At 44.6% G+C, this 18,240-nt stretch overlaps 1 protein-coding gene across 4 annotated transcripts in view; it reads left to right on the top strand.

Moving 5' to 3' along the window:
- SYNJ1 (synaptojanin 1) overlaps positions 1–16,071 on the top strand; it is a 101,253-nt gene extending 85,182 nt beyond the window's left edge. The window contains exons 26-33 of one of the 4 annotated variants that reach the window (XM_055129748.1): positions 239–277; positions 2,690–2,737; positions 3,951–3,989; positions 4,118–4,188; positions 7,105–7,213; positions 7,673–7,872; positions 10,640–10,660; positions 13,219–16,071. In XM_055129748.1, the coding sequence (XP_054985723.1) occupies positions 239–277; positions 2,690–2,737; positions 3,951–3,989; positions 4,118–4,188; positions 7,105–7,213; positions 7,673–7,872; positions 10,640–10,657 (524 nt within the window). In that variant the 3' untranslated portion in view covers positions 10,658–10,660; positions 13,219–16,071. Of the gene's footprint in view, positions 1–238; positions 278–2,689; positions 2,738–3,950; positions 3,990–4,117; positions 4,189–7,104; positions 7,214–7,672; positions 7,873–10,636; positions 10,661–13,218 lie in introns of all 4 variants that reach the window. The other 3 variants (XM_055129747.1, XM_055129749.1, XM_055129750.1) reach the window with 3 other exon arrangements.
- The last annotated feature ends 2,169 nt before the right edge of the window (positions 16,072–18,240 follow it).

The following is an 18,240-nucleotide window of genomic DNA, read 5'->3' as shown; positions in this document are numbered from 1 at the left end:
TAGAACAGAAAAAAACATGATAACTATACCAAGTTGTATATATTTGTTTAAATGAGGCCATTTTAAACAAGTATAGTGGTGTTACTTAAATTATTAGAAGGGTTTGCTTTAAGTAATCTACCAAGTGACATACATAGTCGCTGCATATTGCCGTCATGAGTGCAATGCAATCGTTGACATTTCCACTCTTGTCTGTTGTCATCTCCTTTCTGCCGCACATTTCCTTATGAACACTCAGGGGCTAGGAGTCCTGCACCTGCTAGAAAAGAATTTGGAGGTAACCGTTTCTCTTTGTTGTCAATTGTGGATCTTGGTTGACTGAAAGTTTGAGCCCTGTAACTAAAAGACATTTTGGGTGTGTTTGATCAATGTCAAAGCAAATAGCATTTATACTCAAAGTTAATAATAGCCCTCGACTTAATGATATATTCCTAAGCAAGTAAAACACTAGAACTTAGTTTATTTGTGACTAGAATAAATAAGACCTCCATTTCTCAAGTAGCTTCTGATGATTACTCAAGGCCTGATTACTCTTTTTTTCTTTTCCTCCCCCCCTCTCCTTTTCTTATTTATTCCTTTTTATTTTTCCACTGTTATTTTTTGGGGCCATACCTTTGCGTTTGGGACTACTACTGGCGCAATGTTTGGGAATCAATCCCAGTAGTATTTGGCAGACTATGCAGTGCCAGGGATTGAACCCACGGCTCCCACCTGTGAAGCATATGCTAGACATTGAGCCATCATCCTGGCTCTTTATGTAGTAAATATGGGCAATTTGGTATTAATTACCAAAATCTACTGATTTTAAGTGATTTAAAATTTTTTAGTGATTTAAGTGATTTTAAGTGATTTAGGTACAGTGAATATAGAGCTTTTCTCAAACATTTGATTGCATTAGCTTGTATTAGAGCTCTAGTAAGTTCCTTTTCCAGTAGCTTGTGGATTAGCAACATTTCTTAGGAGTGTAATTTAAAGTTACAGTAATTATCTAAAATGTTGCTTTCATTTTGCATGGCTTTAGCTTAACATGACCTGAAACTCATTTGATATTATTGTATGGGGAGCATGTGTATGGGGGTATGGAACCTGGGACCTCATACCCGCAAGGCATGTGCTCTGCCACTGAGATTCAGCCCCAGCCCTTATATGCTTCCATTTTTTAATATAAAAATGAGTATCTTCTTTCCAATAGAGATCCTTTTAAAAAACAAAAGGATCACTTGTTTGAAGTACAGTTATTTTGGTTCACACAAAAAATTCCCACCAAGCTCTTTTAGAGCTTTAACAAATATATAATGGTCAAATTCAATGTAATTATTTTTGGGGGGAGACAAGGCACATCCAGCTGTGCTCAGGGCTGACTCCTGGCTCTGTGCTCAGGAGGATCACCCCGACAGAGCTTGGGGAACATATGTGGTGCTGGGGATTGAACCCTGATCAGCCGCATGTAAGGCCAGCACCTGAACCACTGTGCTATTGCTCTGGTCCCATTAATGTAATTCTTAAGAAAGAATGTGGCAAAGTACTGCAGTTCCGCAGAGGAGCTTTTGCAAGTCCAGTTTTCGTATTGTTGGGACATACTGTAGCACTGTAGTCCCGTTCATCAATTGCTCGAGCAGGCACCAGTAACATCTCCATTGTGAGACTTGCTGTTACTGTTTTTGGCATATTGAATACGCCACAGGTAGCTTGCCAGGCTCTGCCGTGTGGGCAGGACATTCTCGGTAGCTTGCCGGGACATACTGTACCTGAATAAATTGGCCTGTTTCTGCTCTTGCTGCTTGATGGCATTTTCAGCCAATTCTTAGGTAACTGCAGGTTGAGTTGATCTACATGTGGATGTTACAGACTCGACTTGGCCCAATCAGGGTGGCCAACCATGATCTCAGCACTCCAGCTTCTGCAGAATGCCGCTAGATAATGGTTCACTGACTTCCAGGAAACCTCTCCTTCCTCCTTTCAAACACCTACTTTTATGTTTATCCCCATGACAAATTCTATGTCTCTTCTCCTTATATTAGGGAAACAACCTGTAGAAGATAGATCTTACAATGAATTTGTGAGCAGTTAGGTGAACATCTCAGTGGCTCACTTTGAAATCTGATTTAAATTTTTGAAATTGCTTCTTAGAGTTATTTTATCGGTGGTATTTGCAGCATATTCTATTACCGAGAACTCCTTTAAATCAATAAGCTGAAAAAAAGTAATTTTGGTGCATTTAGAGTTTGTTTTTGTTTCTTTTTAAATAATGCATCAGTAACTACCTCTGCAGATACTAATATAGCCTCATAGAAACTCGAAAGGAAATTGAAGCTTTATCATTTTCCTTTTGACTGTCTGTTGGAGCTTTTCATTTGTGTGTAAGGAATGCAAATAGCATAAAGCAAAAGCTTTTACTAAACAAGTTCTAAAATTCCCTCCTGCTAATGATCTCAGATGTGAAAAGTGCCCCCCGCCCCTGCCAGCCCACCCCTGCTTTCTACTCTTGTTCATGGCAAGGGGGACTCCATTTCAGGCCAGTCCATCCAAAGTCACTTGGTTTGTGTTGATAATTTGAAGACCTTTAAAGTACTTGAGGACCTTTTTTTTGCAAAAGTAAGTTTAATGCAGAACTTGTTTTGTATGCCTGCCTTTCATTCTGTGCTGTGGGCTCTGAACAATATACAGCTTTTGTTCTTTCTCTGAAAAGGTGTTGGAGCCCCTCCCAGTCCCGGGGTAGCTAGGCGAGAGATGGAAGGTAACCAGCCCATGTACTGTGGAAATGGGTCTCTCCTGTGCTCTCCTCAATGTGTGGAAAGGCATTCTAAGCCCTCTGTGGTCCAACCGTGCCTTGTCCTTTTCCTCTCCTTCTGCTCCCCCTGTAATCTTGTATTCTTTCTCTTTTCGTTCTCTGTTGTGTATAGTTCCTCTTGGGTACCCATTTAGATTCACTGTGATCTTAATGTCATTTTGTAGAGACTTCATTTGTATGTTGGATGTGAAATTACTGTCTGGTGTTAGGAGGCCTTCAAAATTTTTGACCTAAAGAGTCTAATAATGTTTGGGAGTCAGTATACAAACTTGGAAGTTTTAAAGATTAATGATAGTATATTGTCACTAAACCCTCTTCAAATCTAAGAATATAACTTTCAGATAACAGCACTGTTTCCATGTACAATATAATGATGTTGAACTAAATTTGCTCCAAAGGCCATTAGGACTGGAGGCCAGTCATTGAAACTAGAGTTTTTGAAGGACTGATGGACCTCAGGTAACAATTACACTTAAATTTCCTTTCAAAAGTAGGAATCTGAGGTGCTTCCTTAAGTGCCAAATTCCTCTTGGTCCCCGAAAGGGATTTTATTTCTGCTCCCTTCCTAAATGGCTGGGGTTTAGTATTGTTTTGGGACCCCACCCAGCTGTACTCGGGGACTTTCTCTGGCCCTCTGCTCACGAGTGACCCCCAGCGGTGCTCAGAGAACCATATGTGGTGCCAGGGATCAAGACCAGGGGTGACCGCATGCAAGGCCTTACCACCTCCTGTATTAGCTATCTGGCTCCTTTCTAAATAGTTGAAACCCTGATTGAGCAGTCTTCCGTAAGCAGGCATTTAATACTCCCAGATGCCTGTCTTCTGCCTCCGCCCTTCAGTTTTGGTGTGTCCTGTAAGAGTCCTCCATCCGTAATGGTAGCAACAACACAGGCCTGCACACAGGGCTGAGCACAGGGGCCGCGGGGCTAAGTGAGAGGCACCTTCAAAGGAACGCTGTGAGGGGTTAGACAAGATCAGTCTTGTCATTTCCCCAGTTCCCATGTCCCTGTCCTGGGGAGAATCTCATTCAGGGTCTGCAGTCCCCTTCCTCACGGCCTACGCCTCCGTCTCTGCTGCTCACGGAACAGAGCATCGTGACATACTGCAGTTACTGCTCTGATGTACTTATGACTCATTCTCTTTCCTTCCTGCTGCAAAGCTCCCAAAAGCCCCGGAGTGACGCGGAAAGATAATATAGGTAAAAGTACTTGAATTTGGCTACTTACCCTTAAAACTGCACTGGAACCGACACTTTGTTTAGATAAGTACGTGGTTTCTCGTCTCCGAAATGCCTGCATTCCTCACACTGTGCTGTTCTCATTCCAGGACGCGGTCAGCCTTCCCCTCAAGCAGGACTTGCGGGCCCAGGATCTGCTGGATACACTATGGCCAGACCGGTAGGCAGCACCCCTGGGAACCGAGAGGGCCAGGGCCAAGCTCTGTTTGCCACTCACCAGTCTTGCCCACTGGAGACATCATGTGACTCCTCAAAGCCTCTGTTTTCTCAGCTCTCACACTGCTGAGTCCCCAGATACCTTTCCGCTCTGCCCTTATTTGAACGCATTCTCCAGGAGTCACTAAGCCTCCCGCTAAGCCTCCATCGCGGTGTTAATAAAAGGGACTTGAGCAAGCAATTTGGATCTCAAAATACAGAATGTAGCATCCCTGTTTGTCTGGTGTACCAATCGCAGCAGCTTTGTGTCCTTTCATTTGAGTCCAGCAGGCTGAGTGAGGATATGGTCATCTGCAAGAAGAAAGTTTAAAAGTCAGATTTCAGAGGGGAAATACCTGAATTGGGAAATGAAACTGGTTATAATTATTCTGCTACCTAAATAATTCTTTCCTCCAGGGTTGGGAAGAGGGGGGCCCAGAGAGGCACCTGCCTTCCATGTGACACTGGCAGCCAGGACCTGGTTCCACTCCCCCGCACCATGTATGGTCCCCACTGAGCATGGCCAGGGGTCAGTCTTGAGCACAGAGTCAGGAATAAGCCCTGAGCACTACTGGATATGGCTCAAGCCCAGCCCTGACTGCCCCCACCATTTTTGTTTGTTTTACTGTGGAATAGGATTGGAGCGATAGCACAGCAGGTAGGGCATTTGCCTTGCACGCTGCCGACCCGGGTTTGATTCCTCCGCCCCTCTCGGAGAGCCCGGCAAGCTACCGTGAATATCCCGCCCGCACGGCAGAGCCTGGCACACTACCCGTCGAGTATTTGATATGCCAAAAACAGTAACAAGTCTCACAATGGCGATGTTACTGGTGCCTGCTCGAGCCAATCGATGAAAAGTGGGACGACAGTGCTACTCTGGAATATAAAGAATTCTAAAGAGAAATCAGAGAAGCTAAGTTCAGGATGGGAAAGCAGTGAGCCTTGGCTGAGGCATGAGGACACAGAATCACTACTGTCCTCCAGAAAGGGGAAGGGTAAGAAACTCGGAGCCTGATCCTCATCTCTCAGGAGAAACTCTCCTAATGTGTGGGAGACAGATGACTCGTTTCCGGTTGGATCTGACCATTTAATATCTAAAGGTCCTGTTCTGTAGTTGGTGTGACGCTCTGAATAAAAATGCCAAGAGTTCCTACTCCCCACAGAGCTAAGTAAGAGATCCGCCACCCACTCTCCTTTGATCGGAAAATGGGAGATTGGCTGTTCCGCTTCCTGCTGGTGCTGCCATCAATTGCACAGGGAGGCGTAGAAAAGGGTAGTCAGAATTTTGTGATTGCCGGAAGTAAGCATTAGGGCTGAGAGCATCAGCAAGTGTATAGAAATAGAAATGTATTTTTCACCAGTCTGCCTCTCGGAGGCTATTAGCATATTGAATTAGTCACCTGAGTTGTTTTTGTGTGGGAAAGAAGTGTGGTTTTTCTGAGGCATTTGGTTTGGTCAGTCTGAGCCTTCCTGGCTGGGTAGGGTCTGTGCCTTTCGCCAGCAGCAGGGAGGAGAGCCAGGCTGCAGCCTGCTCGCTCTGTGATTAACCCCTGCCTGGATCTTTTAACTACATTTAAAATAACCCCAGGGGGGTGAGATGGGGATGGGAGGGATACTGGGATAACTGATGGTGGAGAGTGGGCACTCATGGAGGGATGGTACTAGATCATTGTGTGACGGAAATGCAAGCACGAACGTTTGTAAGTCTGTAACTGTACCTCACGGTGATTCACTAATAAAAATAAATAAATAACAAAAAATAAAATAACTCCAGGGAGGACAGAGCGGTAGTATATGGTGGAACCAGTCTTGCTTTCCCCGCCCCCCCCCCCACCACGATTGGTCCCCAATTCCTGCCAGGAGTGATCCTTGAATGCAGAGGCAGGAGTTAGCCCCCAGCATCGCTGGGTGTGGCCAAAAACAACAAAAATGGAAACCGACTGCGGGGCTGGAGAGATGGCTCCAAGGGAGCGTCTGCTCTGCACGAGCACCGTCTGAGGTTGTTTGCTAGCGTTACTGCCCAGAAGAGCCCTAAGAATCAGACTGGCACTTTCAGTGGTGACCCAAAAACAAAGAATAGATAAACAAAACAAGACAGTTAAATAAGCCCTATCTCTGAGGGGTATTTGTTGGGAGAGCATATGCCTTACCTGTTCCAGGCCTGAGGTAGATCCCCAGCACCTCACAACAACAAAATAAAACGGAAAGTTTTTTCTTTCCTCATTTTTTTTAAATTATTTTGTGTGTGTGTGTGTGTGTGTGTGTATCTGTGTTTTTCCCATGTTGGGGACGGTATTGGGCCACCCCCAGCAATGCTTAGAGATTACTCCCGGCTCTGAGCTCAGGGATCACCCCTGATGGGGCTCAGGGGACCACATATGGTGTGCCAGGAATCCAATTAGGTCCGGTGCATGCAAGGCAAGTTCTTTACCTGCTGTGCCATTTCTCTGGCTCTAAAACTGAAGGATTTTAAACTTAAGATGACATGGTTATAAATAGGGAATCAAAAATTGGGGCTGGAGCGATAGCACAGTGGGTAGGGTGTTTGCCTTGCACGCGGCCGATCCGGGTTCGATTCCCAGCATCCCATATGGGCCCCTGAGCACCGCCAGGGGTAATTCCTGAGTGCAGAGCCAGGAGTGACCCCTGTGCATCATCGGGTGTGACCCAAAAAGCAAAAAAAATAAATAAATAATAATAGGAGCCAGAAAGACAGTACAGCAGATAAGGGACTTGCCTTCTCTCTGGTCTGCCTCACGACACCCATCCTCTGCCCCCTCCAAAAAAATCGTGATGATTAAGAAAAAGATGATAGGAACATTTCCACAAAATCTTATCTGTTGAAAACAAATATCTCTGTGGTTCCATTTCCCATTCTTAGACTATTCCACCCCGTGCTGGTGTGATCAGCGCCCCCCAGAGCCAGGCTCGAGCATCTGCCGGTCGACTCACCCCCGAAAGCCAAAGCAAAGCCTCAGAAGGACCGAAAGGTGGGTACTGGGAGAAGCGCAGATTTTGCTGTCTTCTTTCCTTCCATTCTTTAAGTTATCAGTCAGTGCTCACTGAGGGGTTGGGGGGGTGGGGGGTGCCTGCATGGAAAGTATTCCCCCAGCCCCAAATTAGTTTAGTGTATTGCCTCCCCCTTGTGTGGTGTTGGGGCTCACACCCAGGGCCTCACACATACTACGCAAGTAAGTGCTCTACTGCTAAGCACCTCCCCAGCCCATATTTTCCAGAACTTATCCTTTTCCTCTGCTGACCTTCCATAACTTCCTAACTAGGGAATCTCCATCCTTCTTTATGCCACAAGAAATGAGTCTCCTTCTTTTGGGGGAGCTGGAGACGTTGAGCGGCGATCAAAACCCTAGATTCTTGTATTGTTTCGCTTGACAAAGGCCAAAGCAAACATTTCTGGAAGGCAACTAACAAGGGAGAATGACTTTCTTTAGGTTCAGCTTTCCTTCCTGAACCGCTGAAGCCTCAGGCAGCCGTTCCTGTGCAGCCTTCTCTCCCACCGCCGGGCCAGAAGATGCAGGAGCCCCTGGTCCCCACGGCAGCAGCACAGCCTAACCTGGACACGCCCCCTCAGCCGCCCCCTCGGAGCAGGTCCTCGCACAACCTGCCTTCCGAGCCCTCGGCCCAGCCACAGGTAAGCGCGCCGGGAGGGCTGCGCAGGCTCTCTGCACATGGCCATATTACCCGGGAGCCTTTGGAAGAAGGAACCCAACATCCCACCGTTTCCTGTTTGCCTGTGTCGGTGGCAATGGCATCTTGAGTGAGACGGGACTTCAGTAACTAGGTGCCTTTTGACATTCGGCTAACTGGTCAAGAAAACAAACCCAGGGCTTGGATTTGGAGTGTTTGGATTTACATGGGTTCCCGGAGGGGTCCCAGATTGTCAGAGTGGTGCTAGGTTCGGAGTATTTTTTGGTTGTGGGGATCCATTGGTACTCAGAGCTCTTTCTGACTTGGTGCTCCATGCAGTGCTGGGAATCGAACCCGGGCTCCTACATACCAAGCATGTCCTCTGCACTGTCTCCCTCAGCCTCTGACATTAGGGTTCCGGGGGGAATTTCCAGAGGCTTCTCTCCTGTTTTATCTTTGATGTTCTTGGAGTTGTGTGTGTGATTTACCTTGTTTCTGCTTTGTTTTGTTTTATGGTCACACCCAGCAGTGCTCAGGGCATACTCCTGGCTTTTCACTCAGGGAGTAAAGGGCTTCAGGAACCATCTGGGGGTCCCTGGGATTGAACCTTTATTGACTACATGTAAGGCAAGTGCCTTATCTGCTGTACTATTGCTCTAGCCCCTGTGTTACTTTAAATATTTAATAAATAAGCATAAACAATAGGTAACTTTTTAATTGTTTACAGCCAAGCTATTAAGTTTGTTTGGGCAGCTTTCACTTCCTTTCACTTCCTTCAAAGGAGGGGGGCAGTGTGATCAGCTCTATCCATTTAGTTTTATTTTGTACATTTCAGTTAGCTAAAATAAAATTTGTATTCAGTAAATAGGTTTTTCATTGTCTAGCCTTAACTTTATTTAGCCTAAAATTTAACCAGAAATTGCCATCAAGGACAAAGACATGTGTCATATTTGAAAAGTCTTTATTCCTTGACAAGATCTGAGATACTGAAATGCTACATATTGGCAGTGTCTCCTAAGCATATTTATAAATAATAAATAACATTTATTTTTACAGATAGAAGGTCATATCTAACTGGTGGACAGAAGTTAATAGTTTCTTAATCCTTCTGCATGATGAAAAGCAGATATGAGAGTACATATAACTCAGAGCAGAAATGGATATTGTGAGTGATTAACCCTTCTGAGGGTATTGGTCACATCTGTACAAGGTAAAAAGGACATTTAGTTGAGAAGAAAATGTTCTCTTAAGCTGATTAATTCCAAAAGATATTCTGCATTTTTTTGTTTTCAATTAAATCTGGTAAGGATAGATGATAATTGTGTAAATCCTTTAAAGATAAAAATATCCATTGCTTGGGCTGGAGCAGTAGTACAGCAGGTGGGGCGCTTGCCTTGCAGGTCGCTGACCATCATTTGATCATTCCATATGGTACCCCAAGGCTTCCAGGAGTGATTCGTGAACTCAGAGCCAGAAATAAGCCCTGAGTACAGCCAGGTGTGGCCCCCAAACAAAACAATATATCCACTGCTTTTCTCTCTCCCCATCCACTTGTAGTGAGCCAGGAATTGTCTTCTCATTTTCTTGCATTGTGTGGAATATCTTTTTTTTTTAATGTAATTTTAGGGGAAAAATATTCCCAAACTTTTCATACTAGACATCTTAGAATTTTTTACTACTGTTTCAGGATAGAAACTGAGCATCTATTTCCATAGTAAAAGTGAACTTCTATCCCAAAGTTGAGTTCCAGTACTCTGAAAAACTGCAGAAAGACCAAAGGTGTCAGCCAGACTGCAGCTTCTGGTACAAAGTCCCACCCAGCTGCAGCGTTCGCTGGGATGAACATGGCAATGCTGGCCACACTCCTTTCTCTCAGCACATTCCCCACTGTGAGGGGTCCTGCTTGCTGTGAGTTGGGAGTAGTGACGTGGTGGCAGGCGGTCGGAGCATGTACTTTACTTGCGGCCTGATGATGTTCTCTAGTTGCATCTGGCTCATCAGGAAGACCAAAGATGGCTTACATCCTAACTCACTTTCCCCCTCTCCAATTCCTCTGGATATCTTATGCACAAACACACTTTTCTTCGAGAAGGAGGGAGTGTCTTGTTTTGTGGAGACTGCTGTGGTGACGGATTCCAAAATGGGAGCAGTTCCCTCAGAACTCTGGAGTTTGGATCATAATTCTGTATTACATAAATTCTGTATACATAAATCCTGTATTCTGCTCTCGGTGTGCTGCCACAGCAAATCCCCATCCACTGAGTGCCTTGAGCAGTACGAATATGTTTCCTCACAGGTCTGGAGGCCACAATCCGAGATGGCTGCTCTGTAGAGAGCTCTTTTCCTGGCTGGGGTCCCCCACCTTTGTGACCTCATCAAACCCCAGTTTTCTTCCAGAGACCTCATCTCCAGTTGCCATACCACTGAAGGGCTGGGGGAGGGGCAGCAAGCATTTCCCACCACAGACCACTGAAAATATTTTCAGAGCTCCCAAACCCTTTGGAGAATAACAAAACTTTAAACGGGTTAGTAATCGACCTAATGCAGAATCAAAGTGTGAGCCCTCATTCGGAGAGACATCTTTTCATTTACAATTACAAAGAAATTGGAATGGTCTCTTGAGCCCCAAAATCACAACTCCTGAACTGACTGTCCACATGTCATGGAGTTCAGAGTCCTCTGAAGACTGGTTGGGTAGGGTTGCTGCTGGGGGTCTGGAATTGTCCTCCTAACTCTTGCCTTTAACATCTGTGTTCCTTTTCTCAAAGCAGGAGCAACCGTCAGGGTAACAGGTATTGGATTATTTCTCAGTCTTACTTGTGCTTTCCATCTGTCAGAGCACATTAGATGTATGAAATCTTTTGCTTTTCATACATCTAAGGTTTCACCCATTATTAAAACCACCTGTCCACATTAATAATTCTATTTCATGCCATAAAGCCATTTCTTTTCCTTAGTATTTTGAGTTTTTAGGAACCATCGTAGTTATTCTAGCTAATGCTTTTCTATTTCTTGCTTTTTTTTAATGAAAGTTAACAAAACTTAACAGTGTAACATCAAGAAGGTAAGCATTAGCTATGTAAAAGTCTGGCGAAATCAAATAGATTCTTGGTTATAACAATGGCATAGTTATGTAAATATAAAATTATATTTTTTGTATTGGATTTTTTGGGGGACGTCCCCACCCCAATAATTTTAGGAGCAGGATTCTTATTGTTAAGGAATAATTGGTGATTTAAAAGGGTGAAATTAACTAACGGATTATTTAAAGGTCCTTCCAACACCTTTCTCTGTTTTATAGAAACACCAGTTTTTAATGTAATAATAAACCCTGTTTTGCTTATAAATAAATTCTGATGCAATGACTGGCGGTGTGGCTCTCAGATGATTTCAAGTCTGATTGGGCAAAATGATTCATTTCTTATAAATTGTATTTTAAGAAACAAACTAGATATGAAAATAAAGACAATTAAATATATAGAATTTATTTGACAAGAGCCTACTGTTCTAAGCTGTGCAAAGCATAATATTCTGAGTTATGGACTTCCAGCTGCCAGGGGAGCATTAGGTACCAGCCTAATACTTCTGTTTTTTATGCTCCAATTCTCCTGAGACTGTAGATAATACAGTTAATTATAATTTAGTGATGTCTATAATAAATTTGTGTCTCAAAGATTTTCATAGAGGTTTTTGCTAACCTCTGATACATACAGAATGCAATTTAGAGACTGACTCATTAACATATATGCCTAAATGAATTTTGTAAAATTTTGTTGTCATAACAGGTTTGGCTAAAAATGTGTTTGTTGGGTTATGAAATCCATCGTAAGACAGTGGGACTGGATAGAGAGCTGAGCGTTACTCCCTTACGATTCACGCCAGTGTCCTTCGGCCTTTCTACACCTGCGGGCCGGTTTGACCCCTTCGCACCGGTGGCTGGAGACACTGATCCACACCGTCACGCTTTGCACCTCAGCAGCCTTCCCTCTTCTCAGGCACCACCAGATTTCTGTTTTGTTCCATGCCACTCCAGTTTCCACAGTCACGGAAAGTTTCACTATTTTGCTTCAACAATGTCTGAATTCACTTGGCTTCATCGTTTATCTTTCAAATCTTGAGCTATAAATTGCCCTCTCCGGCTCTTTGCCACCCCAAAGCTGATTTTTCTATTTGAAATTGGCATAAATGAGATTCAGTTCTTTAGGGTTTTTTAAAATTGTCTTATTAAAATGAAGTGCCTCAGTCATTTGCTTATCAAGGCTGGATCTTAGTTCTGTTTCCTGTAAGGAAAACCACCTCACCTGTCCCCTCCCCTGTCACTCCCACTCCTCTGCCTTCTTCGCGCACTAGCCACTGGTGAACTTCGTGAGCTGGTAATTACCTGGACACTCGTCAAAGCCACTTGCTCCCAGCTCTGTCACAGAGGACGGACTGTCCACCTCCCTGGGTACTGCTTCATCTTGATTTTAGAATCACAACACCAAAACGAAAGTAGGATTTCCCACACCCACTCTGATTTTAACTATTTGGCTTCCTTACATGGAAGGTCAGTTAAGGACCATAGTCAAGCTATTCACAGGGTTCAAGTCTGTTAAAGACAACTTAGATTTTAACAGGCAGAGAATACTTTGAACATTTTCCCCCCAAGGACAAAAATTGTGTTCAGCTTATGAATATTGGAAAAATTAAATTCATCCCTCAATAAAGTTGAATGTTCCCACATTAACTTTCAATAAAAATGTATTATTCCACAAAAGGAACCACATCATCATCATCATCGTAGATAGGTGTTGGAAGTTACCTGTATAGATCCAGCATAAGCTCTGAATATGCAGTTCTCTTTTAATGGGATGCTTGATTTTTTTAAATTTTATTTTGGAGGGGCCTTGCAAGCAGAACTCAGGGGACCATGGGGTATTGAGGGGTCAAACTCAGGCCTGTACATGAATGGCTGGCTGCTCCAGAGTCCCTGCGTCTGCCTCCAAGTTCATGCTCCTGTTGGATCTTTCAGGGCATGATCAAACTCACTAGCCAATTCTGTATGTGCCTCTATTTTACCTTGCATGAAAGAAAGGAGCTCTATTTGATTTGAAGGAAAAACTTTCTAAGGTATTTCCTTAGAAAGGGTTGGTTTAGGAGGGAGTTTTGAGACCAGAAGATTGAGTCTGTTTTCCCTTACTGACACTGGCAGAGTAACAGACTACACAAAGCTACTTCTCATTTATTTATTTATCATTTAATTTGCATCCTCATCCCACAACATGAAGAGTAACTGAGACAGGAAGGTTGAGGGGTGCTCGAAGCAAGTGTGCCAAGCCTTCTGATGCCTCCATGTTCTCTTGCATTCCAGGCAAAGACAAACGGAGTGGCCGCGGTCAGACTGGACTCTCCGTTCAAGAGTGACCCATTTGACGACCTGTCATTGAACCTGCTTGCGGTCTCCAAGACTCAGTTCTCTGTTCCAACATCACTGGCCCCAACCCCATCGCCCTGGCCTTTGATTCAGTTGCCCTCCGCGACACCAAGTAACATGAACACTTTGAGTTCTGCAAGTTGCATGCCTCCACTGCTTCCCATTCCAGCCCGCAGTCAGCCCCAGGATAGCGTGCGCACTGCCTCAGACCCTGTCACCGCCGGCTTGTCCAGTACCAACCCCTTCGTGGATAGGACTGCCGTGCCCAGAAACCCCTTCCGGGCTGAGTTTCAGGAATCAGAGGCAGCCGCTTGGTTCTGCAAAGAGCCGCCGCTGGCTGCCAGGCCCTTCCCACCTCTGAAGCCTCTGGGTTCTGGTCCTGATCAGCCCGCTCCATCCTTCGATGGCTTTCAGGACAGTTTCAAGCCGCCAGGCCAGTTGACAGTCAATCCGAGCCACCCCAAAGGCTGGGTGACCTTTGAGGATGAAGAGGACTTTGGTGTGAAGGGCAAAACCCATTTGCCTTCTCCAGATTTGCGGGGCGCTCAGCCCAGGTAGCCTGGGGCTCCAGTGTGGACCTTTGGTGTTGACTGGAGGGAGAGGAAGGGGATGAAGGTTTCCGCCATCTGGAAGACCATAGCCCCGTGGCCCTGGCTTCCCGATGGTCCCAGCCCAGCCCGCCGGCCTCTCTCGACAGGAAGATGACGTTCCACAGCAGAGAGCAGTGTTCTGCAGGCGGGGCAGGCGGGGCTGAAAGATGGGGCATTAGTTGTTCATGATGTGCAATAAGTCGCCGTTTAGTGCACTGATATCTTCACGATACCACTATTGAATGTGTACAGAGCTGGAATATGTGTATATTGGAAATAAGGACGAATCCTTATTATTAACCGGAGTTTTGGTGTGTTTCTGTTTGGATAAGTAAGCCAGAGTAGTAGCCCTAAAAAGTGCTCAAAACTACTTTAGAAAATAGTCTTTATGCAGAATTCCCTTGTCTGTCTTCTGAAAATCTCAAAAAAGCCCTACCAGCTAGCTGTCATTCCTGTCAGCCCTTGGCATTTGCTCACAATTGGTATTTATAATAATTTACCAAAGAACTATCGAAATTATACTGAATAGAATTTTGAAAAAAACAAAAAGTGTACATAAACACACAGACACATATTGGGGAAACTCCTAAAGTCTAGAATATAACTCAGGCCAAATTCTTCTCTAAAAGTTCTAACAGTTCATTGCTCGGTATTTCATAACCAAAAGGATAGCTGGAAATGTATTCGATCACTGTGTTCATTGCCCTTCCCAAACTCCAGTAAGTCCACCGCAAAGCCAGCCTCATTCATTTTATACCCCACCCCGCCTTCAAACGATGGATGCTGCCCTATCCCTTCCCACTCCCGAGCCTCTGTGCTTTCCTCTGGAGGAGGTAGAGATGCACACTCCAACCCTTTCCAGAAGGCACTATGGCCTTAGGTCTGGAGAAGAGACCCCACTCCCCCAGAGGTCTGTGAAAAAGCCAGAGCTGAACAGACTCATCTCTCCAAACATGAAGTTGTCTGTTGCCCATTTCATCCCGCACTTGGGCCTTTGCTGCTTGTACTCTGGGACCTCGTCAGCCGCCCCAGGTGCTGTCAGGGCTTTGAGTTGGGCTCTTTCCGCCTGCTCCCTCTCCCTGTCAGGCGATGGAACATATCTCCAATGCTGCTTTAAGTTTTCTGATCTTGTCTTCTGCACTGCCAGTATGCACGTGGTCCTGCTTCTCTTCACTTTATACAGAATGTTATATTTTGATAGCATTAGGCCAGTCCAACCAGAAAGTTCCTTAAACAGGAGATGTTTTGTTTTCAGTCCCGGTTCAGAGCATTTGCACTCACTGAGGCTTACTTTAGTGTTCCTTTTCTCTGAAGAATTGTCTCTATCTACCTGAGTTCCTTTGTCCGCACTCACCTTTCAAGACATGCACTGGGGGAGGATCAGAAAACAGAGTTCATGGCTCAGAATGTGTGAAATGTAAAAGCACAGCAAACTGCATTGCACTTAGCACCTGAAGCAAATCTAGTAGGAAAAATGCACTTTTCTAAATGCTCAAATGTTATCAAATGACTCTCTAGAGCAGTAATCCTCTCTGTTAACAGCCCGTATTTTGCTGTTAGAAATCACTCTTGTGAGTTTTATATTGTGCTTTTGGGGGTGGGGGGTGTTCTAATCATTTCAGCGGTAGTATATCTTAAACAACAGTATTAAGCAGTGTGCTTCGGAATGTGAACTAACTTGTTGAACCCGTGGCTTTACCATCTCTGTGATTAGTGTACATGGTATTTGCTCTCCATTAGCCAAGCGATTCCATAGAAACGTCACCAGTGCCGATTGAAGTTCTGTGACCAGTGTTTCCCATTGAATATAAACTACTGTCTACAATATACATATCATGTAGCAGCTCAGCCTTTTATCAGGAACATTACAAGTGGCAAGTTGCTACAAGGGCACCATGAAGAGAGTTGAAGGTCTGCTGCCAATAACTAGCCATTATTCTGTGTATTATTAAAGTATCTACCAGCTCTGTTGAAAGCAGAGCAGGAATTAGACACTAAGAATCTCTTTGTGAATTACTTGTTCTCTATAGTAGATTTCTGTTTATATGTAAGTATTTTATTGCTGATGTGGCATCCACTATTTATAACTATACCCTTTATAGAAATACAGTATGAAAGTCAGTGGTATCTGAGCATTCTGTACATACATATCCTGTGAAATGTGCCGTCACATGAAATAAATATACCTGTCTTTACCATACTGCTGTGTTCCACCACCTTTCTTAAACTTGGACACAAGTTACCAAGGTGAAGGGGAGTGCAGGTAGGACAGAGAAGGGATCACTATGACAGTGATAGTTGGAAACAATCACCCTAGACAAAAATCGAGTGCTGAAAGGAGGTAAGGTGATATGCATGATATGTTTTCACAGTACTGCAAACCACAGTGCCTGAAAAGTGGGGGGCAGTGGGGGGAAAGAGAAAGGTCTGTCTTAGAGGCCAGCTGCAGCAGCAGGGCAAAGGGGGGGGCAGGAAGAAAACTGAGTACATTGGTGGCAGGAAATGTGCAGTGGTGAAGGCTTGGGTGTTCGAACATTATATGAAACTCAATCTTGAACAGCTTTGTAATTACATATTTCAAGGCGATTCAACATGAAAGTTTTTAAAAAAAAACATTTAAGGGACCCAAAGATAGTCCAGTTGGTAGGACATTTGCCTTGCATTTGGTCAACCCTTGTTCTATCCTTGGCGCTCCAAGTGGTTCCCTAAGCCCATCAGGAGTGATCCCTGAGCACAGAACTAAGTAGGTCCTGAGTACCACTGGGTGTGGCAAAAAATTATATTAAATATTCATACACAAAAAAACTTGGGCACAAGTTGAGTAACATTTGGGAAAAATAAGTTAAAAGGCTTAGTGTCAAGCTGGTGTTTGGTTTTGAGACATTTTCATCTCTTTTTATTCTCCATGGAATAGTCTCAAGAAGATACTCTGAGATTACTAGTCATCAAAAAGTTCCCGAGCTTACTCTGAGTGGTCCTCATTCACAAAGGGCTTGGCAGGAAAAGCAGAGATAAGCAGGAATGAGGACTCTAACCACAGCAAAAGGAAGGATGGGGGACCGGTGGGAAGGAGGCATACAAATCCACCGACTTCTTAGGCCCCTGTGAAGAGGCAGAGGCTCGGGCTAGTGGTTCTAATGCTGCCTTTTGCAGTCTTATGTGTTGGCTTCTCAGAACCATTACTTCTCTTCATCAACTGGACCATGCCAATTAACCTCTCATTGCTGTTACAGATACAGAATGATAGACTCTTACAAGCCATGTAAGAGAACTTTAGGTTTATATGCAATAGTAAAAAATAATACAGAAAGTTCCCACATACCTTTTTGGGGGGAGGAGAGGGAAGTTTGGGCCACACCCAGCTGTCACAGGTTGTATACTCCTGGCTTTGGGCACAGAGATCACTCCTGGTGTGTTTGAGAGATCTTATGCAGTGTCATGCCAGGAATGGAACCTGAGTCAGCTGACTACAAGAAAAGCACCTCACCCATTGTACTAGCTCTCCGGTGGTGATCCCACAGACTTTTTTGGGGTGGTTGATAGGATAACCAAACCCAGGCACAAAAAAATCATCAAAATGCTCACTAATTTTATTTTTGTTTGGGGGCTAAATCCAGCTGTGCTGAGCTCTTACATTTTGTGTGTGATCATGTTTTGTTTCCTTGTATTGATATGGTGTTGACTGAATGACTTGCCAATGTTGAACCATCCTTGCATCCCCGGATGAATCCTACTTGATCACGGTGTATGATCTTACTGATGAGTTGTTGGATTCTGTTTGCTAGTATTTTGTTGGGGATCTTTGCATCTGTGTTCATCAGGGATTTGGGCGTGTAATGTGTGTGTGTGTGTGTGTGTGTGTGTGTGTGTGTGTGTGGTATCTTTGTCTGCAGGGTGATTATTTGCCTCATAGAAACTGAGAGTGTTTCTGTTTCTTAAATTTCCTGAAAAAACCTGAAAGGGATTGGCAGTAGGTCCTCCATCGGCCTGGGCTTTTATTTTGGGGAAGACTTTTGATTGCCATTTCAATTTTCTCCATAGCGATAGGTCTGTTCAGGTATTCCAGATCTTTTTGGTTCAGCCTTGGGACGTTATAGGGTCCAGGGCTTCCTCCTGACTGCACTCAGGGACTCCCACCTGGTGGTCTTGGGGGGACACTGGGGGTCTAATCCTGGTTCCTTTCCCCACTGTTCTCTCTCTGGCCTCCACCACCTACTCCAATATAAGAGGTAGAGGGAAAGTAAGTCTAACCACAGGAAGACTGAGCGAACGTGGGGAATGGGAACTCGCACTGTGATATCACTGGGAACATCAGTTCTAAAGCTCAGATAAAAACTGGACTGGAGAGAAACTCTAGCGACTGGGGGAC

The sequence above is a fragment of the Sorex araneus genome, chromosome 2 (assembly GCF_027595985.1).
Source record: "Sorex araneus isolate mSorAra2 chromosome 2, mSorAra2.pri, whole genome shotgun sequence".
NCBI lineage: Eukaryota > Metazoa > Chordata > Mammalia > Eulipotyphla > Soricidae > Sorex > Sorex araneus.
This window is presented reverse-complemented; position numbering and strand designations above follow the sequence as displayed.